The 12,960-nt window shown below is 44.6% G+C and overlaps 1 protein-coding gene across 16 annotated transcripts in view; it reads left to right on the top strand.

The window, feature by feature from the left end:
• ANKMY1 (ankyrin repeat and MYND domain containing 1) overlaps positions 1-12,960 on the top strand; it is a 106,229-nt gene that overhangs the window by 28,029 nt on the left and 65,240 nt on the right. For all 16 annotated transcript variants that reach the window (XM_054479273.2, XM_054479264.2, XM_054479252.2 and 13 more), the window contains one exon: positions 11,226-11,698. In XM_054479273.2, the coding sequence (XP_054335248.2) occupies positions 11,226-11,698 (473 nt within the window). The remainder of the gene's footprint in view (positions 1-11,225; positions 11,699-12,960) is intronic.

Below are 12,960 nucleotides of genomic sequence, written 5' to 3'. Positions count from 1 at the left end.
AACTGTGGAGCAGGGGGCAGCACCTGTCGGGGAGGCTCTGGCCGTGTGGGAGGTGGGGGCGTTCGGGCATGGTGTGCTGCAGGTCCCGAGTCCTGACCCGTGGGGAGGCAGCTGAGTCCCCGGGAGAATTCGAGTGCAGTGCTGGCGGGCTGGCAGTGCTGGGGGACCTGGCACACCCTCCACAGCTTCTGGCCCAGGTGCTAAGCCCCTCACTGCCCACGGCTGGTGGCGCCGGCTGGCGGCTCTGAGTGTGGGGCCCCCCCCCACCCCCCACCCCCCACCCCCCCAGCCCGCACCCACCCGGAACTCGCACTGGCCCATGAGCGCTGTCCGCAGCCCCAGTTCCCGCCTGTGCCTCTCCCTCCACAACTCCCTGCAAGCAAAGGGAGCCGGCTCCGGCCTTGGCCAGCCCCAGAGAGGGTCCCCCACAGCACAGCGGCAGGCTGAAAGGCCCCTCAAGCACGGCCAGAGCGGATGCCGAGGCAGAGGAGGCGCCAAGAGCGAGCGAGGGCTGCTAGCACGTTGTCAGCTCTCACTATTGTTAAAAGAAAAACTTAAGCCAAATTAAATTTAAAGGAGTTTAATTGAGCAATGACTGATTCATGAATCAGGCAGCCCCCAGAATCACAGCAGATTCAGAGAGAGCCCAGCGCAGCCACATGGTGGAAGAAAATGTATGGACAGCAAAAGGAAGGTGAAATACACAAAAGAGAAGCAAGGTACAGAAACAGCTGGAGTTGCAGCTCAGTGTTTGCCTTATTTGAACATGGTTTGAACAGTGGCTACATTTGATTGGCCAAAACTCAGTGATTGGCACAGGTGTGGGGCTATGATCAGTTTACACCTCCACTTGTTATATAGTTCACAGTGTGCAGAAAAACCTTTAGGCCAAACTGAAATATGTAAGGAGGCAGCTTTAGGCTAAACTTGATTTAACACCATTATAGACATACACACTTAGTTATTTTTGTACAGGTCAACATGAAGCACAGGTCTCTGTGTCACTTGGGTAGATACTTGGGAGTGGGACTGTGGGGTCATGTGGTGACTGCTTAACCAAGTGGCTGTTGTCAACCTAAAGGAAGAGACTGAGGCAAAATTTAATGTAAGTAGAGTTTTGAGGACTGCAGAGTTTGAGGACTGCAGCCAGAGAGAAATAAATTCAAGTTGCCCTGAATAGATGCTCCAATTAGCAGCAGTTACAAGTGAGGTTTTAAAGGAAAAAAGAAGGGGAAATTCTTAAGTTATTTACCAAGAATTTACATTGGTTCATTAACATCACAGGAGCTATTGACTGGATATTGTTTTTTGTATCGGAAATCCTAATCCTAAACATGAAGACAATAGGCGAGGGTCACATTGTGGAACTTGTGATAACATTTTGGTTAACTTACCAGCAAATCTGGAAACTATAGGTAAAGAAAGGAAAAACAAAAGGCCTTGAAACAATTACCCTGGGCCTGGCTGCAGGTCAGGGTGGGGGCCTGACTGAAGCCTCTTGTTGGTCTCTCTGGGCCTCATCACTTTAGCCAACCTCACGTTCCTCAGGCTGCTGTGAGATACTTTTTTTCTTGCTGTGCTGTTTTTTTCTTTTCTTTTTCTTCTTCTTTTTTTCTTTTTCTTTGAAAGTGAATATTTGGCTGGGTACAGTGGCTCACGACTGTGATCCCAGCATTTTGGGAGGCTAAAGCAAGAGGATTGCTTGAGCTCAGGAGTTTGAAACTAGCGTGGGCAACATAGTGAGACCCTCTCTCTATTTATTTTAAAAAGAAAAATAATTTTAAAAAATCGAAGTGAATATTTAGAATGAGAAAAAATTACAATAAATTATACATTTAAGAAAGTGGCTACATGCAATAAATATTATAGAATCCAGGGAAAAAGCATAGTCTTTTTATTAACTGCCTGATCCACCTCTATAAAACTTCTTCTATATTTTTTGGCTGTGTAATCTTTAGCTGCCTCTTCATATGTAATATTTTCTTGTAGAGAAGAGAAAGGCAATGCAATACATCTTATGTTACTGCTCAATTGTTTTTTGTTTGTTTTTAGAGACAGGGTCTTGCTCTGTTGCTTCGAGGGTTTGAATCTCTGAATTCTTATTACCCCTTGGTCTTGTTACTGTTACTTTAGTTTTAGCCTCTCTAGTAGTCATGCAGTGGCATTGCATTGTGGCCTGAAATGGCCATTCCCTAAATGAGTGGTGATGCTGAGCCCCTTTTCATGTTTCTGTGCCCTCTGTTTTTCCTCTGGCTAGTCTTGCCAGGGAGGTGTCAATTTTATTCATTTTCCCCAAAGAAACAGCCTTCAGCTCAGTTGAGCATGCCATTTGATTCTATTTTCTTATCCAGTTCATCGATTTTTTCCAAAAGAAAAAAAAAGAATTTGCTTTTCTTTTCTCACTTATTGATATTCTACTTTTCTTCTTATCTGATGTACATATTTAATGATATATATTCTTTCTAAGCATGGCTCTGTAATCGAAAATTTGGTTATATTATTTTCATTCAGTTCAAAATATATTCTCATTTCTGTTGTGATTTCCTCTCGACCCATGGTTTATCTTACAGGAGTATTGCTTAATGTTCAGGCTCTAGATAGTTTTTTGTTATTGATTTTCTGCATTCTTGTGTGCCTTGTATGGTTGCAGTTCTTTGAAACTTAGAGACTTGCTTTATGACCCGGACTTTGGCCAACTTTTTAAATGTTTTTGTATTTGTGAAAAGAATATGCATTTTGCAGTTAGTGAGCATAGTCTTTATATGTGCTTGGGTCACTTTTACTATTTGTGTTATTCTTTACTCTTTAGGGGGGTGTGGTGGGAGTGGGGGACAGGATCTTGCTCTGTCACCCAGGCTGGAGTGCAGTGGCATGATCGCAGCTAGGACTAAACTCTGATTTTTTAAAAATCTTGCCCAAATTCCTACCGAAGGGGTCTAGGGAGTAATGTCCTACAAACCATAAATTCTTACCAGATGGGTTTTATTTGACCCTATATATCATGACTTACTTTCAATCTGACTCTGGTGTAACATTATGTGACAAGAAAAGAATATTTATCCCCAAAATACATTTCCTTGTCATACCTTGAAATTGCCCTGCAGTCTCTTGTGGGAAAAATCCACGTTCTATAGAGAATCCCCTTTCCCCTTTGTTTTCCTTCCTTTCTTTCCAGATTCAGGAGATAATCATCTAAGAGCCAGGCACCCTTTTAGGTCCCATAAGAAACATTTTACAACCTGCTCTTTCTCTGAAATCTGGTATCTTGAGAGATTCCTCTGCACAATAAAACTTGGTTCTTTATCTTAACCTGAACATTCCTTTCCATTGATCCCAAGTAAACTGGGTTCAGATAAACTCAACCAATTGTCAACCAGAAAATATTTAAATTTACCTATAGCCTAAAAGCCCCCACTTTGATTTGTTCCACCTTTCTGAACTAAACCAATGTATTTCCTAAATGTATTTGTTTGATGTCTCATTCCTCCCTAAAACATATAAAACCAAGCTGTACCCCAGCCACCTTGGGCACATGTTCTGAGGACCTCCTGAGGGCTGTGTCATGGGCCGTGGTCACTCACATTTGGCTCAGAATAAATCTCTTAAAACATTTTACACAGTTTGACTTTTTTCATCGACACAGCTCACTGCAGCCCTGACCTCCCAGGCTCAAGCAATCCTTTGCCTTAGCCTCCTGAGTAGCTGGGACCATAGGCATGCACCATCACACCCTGATAATTTTATTTTTGTAGAGATGGGGTCTTGCTATGTTGCCCTGGTTGGTTTTGAACTCCTGGGCTCAAGTGATCCTCCCACCTCAGCCTCCGAAAGTGCTGGGATTATTGGTGTGAGCCACCATGCCCCATCTTGTCTAAATCTGATATGCTTTTTTTGACTGCTCATTCCATTGGTGACTGAGAAAGGTATGTTAGAATCTCTCACTGTGGATTTATTATTCTTATAATTCTGTCAAATTTTGCTTTATTTATTTTGAGACCATATTGTTAGAAGAGTCAAACTTTTGAATTAGTATATCTCCCTGTAGGTTGAATCTATTATTATTATGAAGTGATCATCTTTGAGACAGGGTCTTGCCGTGTTGCCCAGGCTGGGGTGCAGTGGTGCGACCATGGCTCGCTGCAGCATTGGCCTCCTGGGCTCAGGTGATCCTCCCACCTCAGCCTCCCTAGGAGCTGGGACCACAGGCATGCATCACCATGCCGGGTTAATTCTTTTATGTTTTGTAGAGTTCTCACTATGTTGCCCAGGCTGGTCTCAAACTCCCGGACTCAAGTGTTCCTCCTGCCTCAGCCTCCCAAAGGTTTAGGATTGCAGGCATGAGCCAGTAAAAAAATCTCTTGCCATGGTTTATGACCCAAAGTCTAATTTGTAGACATTAACAAGGCTACATTAGCTTTCTGGGATTACAGGAGTCAAGTCCTGCCTTCTAGGCGAGGATGCATATCAAGAGCCCCAATGGATGCCCGAAACTGTGGATAAGCTCCAGTGGATGCCTGAAACTGTGGATAGCATCAAGCCTTATATATACTAGGTTTTTTATATCTAATAATTGAAGTGGCTACTAAGTGACAAGTAGGTGGGCAGTGTATGGAGTGTGGAGACACTGGATAAAGGCATGATTCACATCTCAGGCAGGACTAGGCAGGATGCTGTGAGATTTCATCTCGATATGCAGAATGGCATGTAATTTAAAACTTATGAATTGTTCATTTTTGGAATTTTCCATTTAATATTTTGGGAGTATGGTTGACCATGAGTAACTGAAACTGTGGAAAGCAAAACTGCAGATACGGAGGGACTCCAGTATTTTTCCTGTGATGCGTCTTTCTCTATAACTTTACTTTCAACCTTTCTGTTTCATTATGTTTTAGATATTTCTTCATTTTACATTTTTTTGTATTTTTTTCATGATGCATCACTTTACCTAAAATAAGTGTGTGTGTGTGTTTATTGAAATCCAGCCCAATAATTGTCACTGGTCATTTAGACCTGCATTGTCCAATGTGGTGGCCACTAGCCATGCATGTCTCCTGAGCACTTGAAATGTGGCTGGGCCAAGTTCAGGGGTGCTGTGAATGTGAACCACACACCAGATCTTGAAGAATTATTAAGAAAAATCGAATATAAGATACATCAACAATTTTGAATATTAAATATATGTTGAAATGATATTTTAGAAAGATTGAGTTAAATAAAAATATTTTAAAAAAATAATTCTACCAGCTTCCATTTGCTTACTGTAAAAATTTTAAATTATACTTAGCTCATGATTTTTCTTTTGTACAACTCTGATTTTAGACCATGTACATCTCATAGTAATACACTTGCTTTATGCCTACTATCTTATTATGCACTTTTTCTTTGTTCTACCTGTTATACATTTCTTCTCTTTTTTCTCATCTTCATTTGGGTTGATATGGTATTTAAAAAAAAAAATCTTGTTTTCACATTATCACTTCAAAGTTATACACTCTTTTTCTATTATTTTAGCAACACCCTAAAAATTACAGCATGCATTCTTGATACACTAATTCTAGTATTTATAGATACGTTTAATTTTCTAGGAAAATGTATGAAACTTAGACTATTTTTTAACTCCATTTATCCCTTTTTGAATTCTACGCTGCTATTGGGATCCATTAAAAATATATAAGGGGCCCAGGTGTGGGGGCCCATGCCTGTAATCCTAATACTTTGGAAGGCCAAAGCAGGAGGATCACTTGAGGCCAGGGGTTCAAGACCAGCCTGAGCAATAGTGAGACCTCGTCTCTACAAAATAAAAATAAGAAAAATTAGTTGGGCATGATGGCGTGCACCTGTAGTCCTAGCTACTCAGGAGTCTGAGGTGGGAGGCTCGCTTGAGCCCAGGAATTTGAGGACATATATAGGGGGGATTGGAGGAAACTTTGGGTGGTGATGGATATTTCTGTGGCCTTGATGGTGGTGATGGATTCATGGCTGTAAAGTTACTCCTAAACTCATCAAATGTATACAGGTATGTGCAGCTTTTTACATGTTAGTCATACCCCCAATAAGAGTGGCTTTATATCTATGTCTATCTATCTAGTCTCTCTGAGAACTTATTATAGTCAGCATTTTTAGATTTACCCAAGTATTGTCACCTTCTCTGCTCTTACTCCTTCCTGTGTTTCTGGTCTTTTATCAAGAGTCACTCTCCCTGAATTTAATTAATTACTTTTTTTGTACAATTGCTTTCCCCAAAGTGTCACTTTCTTTCTGCCTGAAGAATACCCTTAGAATTTGAATGTGTATTTGAAGATGGTATTCTGTCAGTTTTTGCTTGTCTGAGAATCAGTTGTTTTTGCCTCAGTTCTTGAAGAATATCCCCACAGGACAGAGTTGTAGGTTGACAGTTATTTTCTTGAGCACAGTGAAGATTCTACTCCGTTGTTTCCTGGCTTCCATCTTTGCTGTTGAGAAGTCAGCTGTCAGCCTATTGCTCTTTTGAACATATTCTCTCTCTTCTTTGGCTGCTTTGAGATTTTGTCTTTCTTTGGTTTTCTACAGTTTCAATGTGATGTTTCCATTTGTGGATCTGGAAAATTCTCAACTATTATTTCTTCAAATATTGCCTGTGCCTCATTCTCTCTCCTCTCTCTCTGGTACTCCAGTTGCAGGTATGTTAGACCTACTCACAATACCCTCTATGTCTCATTTCTGTGTCTTCCATTTTTATATATTGAACATGCTATTCTTCCACTAAAATTATTTTCTTAGTATTTTTTCCATTTTTTAGTCAGTTTTATTGAGATAAAATTTGCATGCAACATGATTTACTGATTTTAAGTAACCAACTCAGTGAATTTTGAGCAAATGCATATAGTCATTTCACTACCACCTTGATCATGATTTAGAATATTTCCATCAGCCCCTAGAATTTTTTCCAGCTCCTTTATAGTAAACCCCTACCTCCACCCTCTAGCCATTGACAACTACTAATCTGCTTTTTGTCATTGTAGTTTCCCTGTTTCTATAATTTTATATACATACAATTTTACTGGGTGTAGTATTTTATGTTTGATTTCTTTTGCTTAGGGCATGATTCTTTTGAGACTCATACATGTTTTACATATTTCAGTCAATTTAAAAAAATTATGGGGTAGTATTCCATTGCATGGATATAACACAAAATTTTTATTGATTCACCAATAAATGCATATTTGACTTCTTCCAAATTTTTGGTTTCTATGAATAAATAATAAACAGCTGATCGGAAGTGGACATATATGTTTGTTTTCACTTGGATAAATACCCAAGAGTGGGGTTGCTGGTCAAAACAGTAAGTGTATGGTACATTTTATAAGAAATGGCCAAACTGTTGTTCAAAGTGACTGTGCCAGTTTGCATTTAGTCATCAAGATACGAAAGTTCCAGTTGTTTCACATCCTTGTCAACACTTGATATTGCCAGTCTTTTTATTTCAGCCATTCTCATGGGTGTATGTGGTATGTTATTATGGTTTGAATTTTTAGTGCTCCAGTGACTAATGATGTTGGACATTTTTTCATATTCTTATTTGTTATCTATATATCTTCTATGGTGAAGTGTTTGTTTATTTGTTTTACTGATTATTAATTGGGTTATTTATGTTCTTATGGACTTACAGAGTTCTTTATATATATTCTGATATTTATAAACATTTTATTCCAGTAGTGGCTTGCCTTTTCACTTTTCTTAACAATGACTTTTTTTTTTTTTTTACTTTATTTTATTATTGTATTTATGTATGTATTGAGACAGGGGCTCACTCTGTTGCCCAGGCTGGAGTGCAGTGGTGTGATCATAGCTCACTGCAGCCTTGAACTTCTGGTCTCAAGCGAGCCTCCCAACTCAGCCTCTGAGTAGCTGCGCTTACAGGTGTGCGTCATCACACCAGCACAATTTGTAAATTTTTTTGTGGAGATTGAGTCTCCTGACACCCTTCAATGGCGATCAGAGTGTTAGTTTCTCTTTTTGGATTCTTTATGAATGTATGGATTTTAATATATTTGATGTGTTTCAGTCCACTGAGGTTATTAGGATTTGGATGCCCAAATTGTCCCATCCTCGGCCAGGGATGGCCTCTTTAGCTTTCGAGATTCTGACATATCTCCAGTAGGTGTTCCAGTGTTGATAGTTTTCTTTTTTTTTATCCTGGCATGTGCCTCTAGACATGAATATGCATAGCTTTCTTGCTTTCTGCTGTGGCAAGAAGTTCCAGGCTCCTTTGTACATTTTCTGCTCTGAACCTGCAATCAGTTGTTTATCTGTTGAGTGGGACATGGTACTTGGAGACCATAATTTGGGTGCTCATTACTACCACATTGGCTAGTTATTTCTAGACTTTTTCAATAGAACGATCCAGAAAAGACTCTTTTTAATGAAAAAATACATTTTCATACTGATGTTTCCAATTCCAGTTTAGGAGTACAGGCTTTTACTTTACAGCTGTGGTATTGCATTTCTTTTCTCTTAGGTGTAAAAATCTTGGTTTCTAATCATTGACAAAGTTCTTGTTTGCTTTTTCTCATAACATATGTATGGTTGCGTCACAATAATAAAAACCAGACAGAGCTATTGCTACCATGATGATGACTAGAAACAGTGCAAGGCTTCCCTGCTACTCTTTCTGTCCCCAGGGCTCGTCCCACAGCAGTGTGCACTCATCCCCATGCTTGGGGCCTCATGGAATGATTCCTCTCTGGATAATCCACCACTGAGATGTAGAGCTGCATCCACTTGCTTTATTTTGCTTTCTTGGGATTCTATTTTTAATATCTTTCTTTCATTTTGCTTTTTAATTATGCAAAAAAATTACATTGTTCCAAAGCCAAATCTAGAAAACAAGGTCTGGACAGAGGAGTCCAGCTTGGAGCCCTTTCTCCTCCATCTTGATTCCTCCCTTGCCACCTGTGCCCTTTTCATAGCTTGGGGCTCATCTTTGCATTTGCAAAGCAGTAGCAGTGTGCACACACGCTCCTTTCCTGTGGGCGGTGGGAGGTGCCCTTTGGGCCGTGACCGCGCTTCCATGGTCTCCTCCTTGAGGCCGACTTGCCTCTTCATGCAGCTGCTGAGGAAGGACTGAGGATGTGGGCGTTTCCCTGTCTTTGTTGTGCCATGCTGAGCTGTGGTGAAAAGTCTTGCACAGGAATCTTTCTGCACTTTTGCTGGTGATCTTTGGTCAGCCTTCCTAGAAGTGGTATTGTTTGGCCAAAAAGTAAATTTATATCAAAATCAGGCTTTCTAAGGCCTGCATTATGTTGCGTCCCGTGGACACACTCTCCTTTATTTAACCTTGGGGTTACTATGATTATTATCTGCTCTTGGGTATATTGCTGTGGTGGACAAGTTTGTGACTGTGTCTGTGATGATTTCCTTATGATGGGTCCCAGAAGCAGAACCACGGGGTCCTGGTCGTAGCCCCCTGACCTCAACATTAATCATGGGGGCTGTTTTCTCGCTGCTGCCTCCTTGCCCATGGCCCCCTTTTCTTGCTCTACCCCCAAGTTTTTCCCGGCCCATCTGATCCAGTGACTTACGCCTCCTCAGGGGCTCTCTGAAGCTCCTGCGGCGAATGTGCAGCCCCCTTGCTATGCCCACCAGGCCCTCCAGACCTGCCTGGAACCTGCCTATGGCCCAACCTCACCTGTCACTTCTCTCCACCTCCACCCCACTGAGCCGCCCCAAAGGCTCTTCTGGAAACAGTCCCACTGCCCAACTCCCTTGCAAAGCAAAGCCAGCCTGAGCACGCTTCCCTTCATTTCATTTTCTGCCTCCTCTTCCAGGCTGCAAGCTGCTTGTGGGCAGGGGCCTCATGAAGCCACACATCCCCAAGCACCCAGCCTGGGCTTGCAGCTGGAGATGCTCAGGCGGGTGTGTAGCATGGGTGGTGTATTAGGCCATTCTCACGTTGCCACAAAGAAATACCTGAGGCTGGGTAATTTATAAAGAAAAGAGGTGCAGTTGGCTCATGGTTCTGCAGGCTGTACAGGAAGCATGGCTGGGACAGCCTCAAGAAGCTTCCGGTCATGTTGGAAGGTGAACGGGGAGCAGGCACATCATGTGGTGGGAGCAGGAGCAAGTGGGGGAGGAGGTGCCACATGTTTTTAAACAAGCAGATCTCACGAGAACGCCCTATCAGGAGGGCAGCACCAAGGGCATGGGGCTAAACTGCTCATGCAGGATACACCCCTGTGATCCAGTCACCCCCCACCAGGCCCCACCTGCAACACTGGGGATTACAATTTGACATGGGATTTGGGTGGGTTGGGATTTGGGTGGGGACACAGATCCAAACCACATCAGGTGGAGACCTCTGAGATGGGAGTATTCCTATTCCATGGATGAGCATGCGGGCCCCAGGGAGGGAAGCGTCCCTGCTGCCCACTGTTGCAGGCCTCAGTGCCTTTTCCTGTGCTGTCTCCTCTGCCCACCAGGCCCTCCAGGCATCCTTCAATGCCATCTCTGGAAGATGCACCTCCCCTGGGCAGCAGGCCCCTGACTGTGCTCCCTGCCCTGGGCACCTGGCAGTGGCCGCTCACTGGTTGTTTTGTGAGGCCCTCCTGGGTGCTTTCTTCCTCTCTTGCACTGTGGCCTCCACTGCCCACATGCAAAGGCCTGGGAGCTGCTGGGTTCCTGGAAGCGAGGATTGGCTCCCCGTCTTCCTCTGTCCCCCTCTTTCTCCTTCCCTTCGCTCCTCCCCTCCTCCCTTTGGCCTCCTTTCCTGCTCTTCCCTCCTTCCTCCTCCTCCTCTTCCTTTCCTCTATCTCCTCCTCCTTCTCCTGCCCCTTCTTGGGTCATACCTGACCTGCTGCCTGCATACTTCCTCCCCACCCACTGCTGCCCCAGCCTGTCGGGGTGTTTGGGCTGGGTTCCCTAATTGAACCCAGATCTGGCACCTCTGACACGCTTTCACCATGAGACTTCCATCATGTCCTCACCTCAGAGGCCATTGAGACCTCCCTGGCTGCCCCCTTGCCCCTCCATGCGCTCTCTGGAGTGCCCTCCTTCCTGTTCCTCGGAAGAGCTGGTCCGCCTCGGTCCCTGGGCAGCACAGCCTAAGCCTCCAGAGATGTTTACTGGGTGAATGCATGCATTTCTTGGGAAAGTTTTCTTTTTTGGGATTTCTTTTGATGTTACAAACATGATCACATGTGCAGCCGGGTTGCATCATCTCTCCTCGGCCTATTGCGTTTCCTTGGCAGGGGCTGTACAAAGCGGACCAGCGGTTTGGGCCAGGCGTCGAGACCTACCCTGATGGCAGCCAGGACGTGGGGCTGTGGTTCCGAGAGCAGCTCATCAAGCTGTGCACCCAGATCCCCAGTGGCTTCTCCCTCCTCAGCTACCCTGAGTTCTCCAGCTTCATCACCCACAGCCCTGCCAGGATCAGCCTCTCAGAAGAGGAGAAAACAGAGTGGGGACTGCAGGAGGGACAGGACCCCTTTTTCTATGAGTATAAGCGGTTTCTTCTGAATGACAACCTAACGCTGCCTCCAGAAATGTATGTCTACTCGACCAACAGTGACCACCTGCCCATGACAAGCTCTTTCCGCAAAGAGCTGGACGCCCGCATCTTCCTCAATGAAATTCCTCCGTTCGTTGAGGATGGAGAACCGTGGTTCATAATCAATGAGACCCCTTTGTTGGTCAAAATCCAGAAGCAAACTTACAAGTTCAGGTGACTAGTCTGCTACTGCTTCTCCCCTAGGGCCCTGCACTGTGCGGGCTGCCCTAGGCAGGTTCCTAAGGTCCCCGGCCAGCTGCCACTGACAGTGCTCCCTCAGGGTGACCTAAACACACTCCTCCCATTAAGTGACTGGTGTGGGTGATAATGAAGGGAGGGAAAGCCCCTGCTGACTGGAGCTGGGAGGCAGGCCGGGTCCTGGGGCCCTGGATGTCTGTGCAGGGGAATGAGGGTCTCAGGATCCCACCTGCCCACTCTTGGGGACAGGAGTGATCAGAAGGTGGTTTGGTGAACATGCAGCTAGGGGAGTCCCGAGGCTGGTGTGGAACCTGGCGGGGGATGTGGCTGGGGAGAATCTCCTGAGCCTGTGGAGCTAATGGTGAGTCCTGGCCCTGGGCCCTGTGCATTTCCCCTTGTGCAGGCCATAGCTAGTGCCCTGCCCCGACCATTGCATCAGCGCCTAGGTGTTCTACGGGCCAAGTCTCCTCTCGGTTGACATGGAGAGCAGGGTTTGTTCTTACTGTTATATGGTGGTAAGGGATCCGCCTGAGAGCCAAGGGTGGGAGCACAGGGCAGTAGTGGTGTTGGGGCCCTGTGCTCCCACCCTTGTGGGACAAGCCTTTGACTTGTCCAAGGATGGCGTGAAAAGATGCTCTGCTCTATTGGTCTTCCGAAAACCCTCCTACCCTACCCAGAGCTCCAGAAAAGTCAGCCACTACCTAAGGAGAAGTGTTTAATTTTTTTGGGGGGGGAAGGGTGCAGACACAGAGTCTCACTCTGTCACCGCGGCTGGAGTGCAGTGGCGCGATCTTGGCTCACTGCAACCTCTGCCTCCTGGGTTCAAGCAGTTCTTTGCCTCAGCCTCCCGAGTAGCTGGGATTACAGGTGTCTGCCACCACGCCCAGCTAATTTTTGTATTTTTAGTAGAGACGGGGTTTCACCATATTGGCCAGGCTGGTCTTGAACTCCTGACCTCATGATCCACCCGCCTCAGCCTCCCAAAGTGTTGGGATTATAAGCATGAGCCACTGTGCCCAGCTGAAGTGTTTAATTTTTAAAAGTTAAAATATTCAAGAACACTTTAATTCCTTTCCTAAATATTGACCTCGGATGTCACTAAACTGTTTCAGAATGCATATTTTCTGAGAATAAGTGGCTGCTTTTTCATTCATTGATCCATCCACCCACCCAATCACCCACCCACCTACCATCCATTCATCCATCAATACACCCATGCAACATCCATTCATTCAGGC

Source organism: Pongo pygmaeus, chromosome 11, assembly GCF_028885625.2.
Source record: "Pongo pygmaeus isolate AG05252 chromosome 11, NHGRI_mPonPyg2-v2.0_pri, whole genome shotgun sequence".
Lineage (NCBI taxonomy): Eukaryota > Metazoa > Chordata > Mammalia > Primates > Hominidae > Pongo > Pongo pygmaeus.
The sequence above is the reverse complement of the archived record's forward strand: the minus strand, read 5'-3'. Positions and strand labels throughout refer to the sequence as shown.